Source organism: Octopus bimaculoides, chromosome 11, assembly GCF_001194135.2.
Source record: "Octopus bimaculoides isolate UCB-OBI-ISO-001 chromosome 11, ASM119413v2, whole genome shotgun sequence".
Lineage (NCBI taxonomy): Eukaryota > Metazoa > Mollusca > Cephalopoda > Octopoda > Octopodidae > Octopus > Octopus bimaculoides.
In genome coordinates this window covers 21,656,758-21,657,674 of record NC_068991.1, presented here as the reverse complement: position 1 = coordinate 21,657,674, position 917 = coordinate 21,656,758, and the positions used below count along the sequence as shown (strand labels likewise).

General features: G+C 38.2%; 1 protein-coding gene across 1 annotated transcript in view; it reads right to left on the bottom strand.

Moving 5' to 3' along the window:
• Positions 1 to 917, bottom strand: part of LOC106878227 (neurogenic locus notch homolog protein 2) — a 61,347-nt gene that overhangs the window by 6,232 nt on the left and 54,198 nt on the right. The window contains exon 19 of the mRNA XM_052971673.1: positions 459 to 593. Within this exon, the coding sequence (XP_052827633.1) occupies positions 459 to 593 (135 nt within the window). The remainder of the gene's footprint in view (positions 1 to 458; positions 594 to 917) is intronic.

Genomic DNA, 917 nt, shown 5'->3' with positions numbered 1-917 from the left:
GTCAAGCGATGTTGGGGGGTGGGGGGGCAAACACAGTCACACAAACATATACACACACACACACACACACACACATATATATATATACATATATACGACGGGCTTCTTTCAGTTTCTGTCTACCAAATCTACTCACAAGGCTTTGGTCGGCCCGAGGCTATAGCAGAAGTCACTTGCCCAAGGTGCCATGCAGTGGGACTGAACCCGGAACCATGTGGTTGGTAAGCAAGCTACTTACCACACAGCCACTGTTCTACAATCATAAAAAAGTGTCAGTTCAACATGATGTTCCTATTTTTATTTTGCAGTTTCTAATTATGTGAAATCCAACTCATAATCTCTTAAAGCATCCCACCGATTATATCCAGATGCTGAGCTCTTTAACAAATTTCCTATTATAAGCCATTAAATAACAATCCCAGTTCTTCTACTGCATGGAATTATTCAGAGAGACTTACCACAAATTTTTCCAGTCAACCAGCTTGGACAGTAGCAATAGAAGTCATCAATCAGATCCGTACAGGTTCCATTATGTAGGCAAGGATTTGGTTTACAGTCATCGATGTTGATTTCACAAAATGGTCCTTTGAAACCTTATGAAATAAATGGGGAAAAAATAGCTATTCGTTACATTGGTAAAACCTAACAGAGTTTTTGCATGAGATATTCCATGGCCGTCTGTGTTCTAACCAGAGGAAGAAAAGGAAAAAATAGATGTAATGGAGAAATTTGTCTTGTTCTGTGCCAGGTTATGTTGAAATGGCTGGGATTGAATAACCAGAAATAAATGGGAAGGGAGAAAGTTTCATACATGAGCAACAAGGAAGATAACTGGAAGTCAAGGTATGTTTGTATGTGAATGTGTACATATGTGCATGTGTGTGTATGTATGTATATATATATATATATATATATAT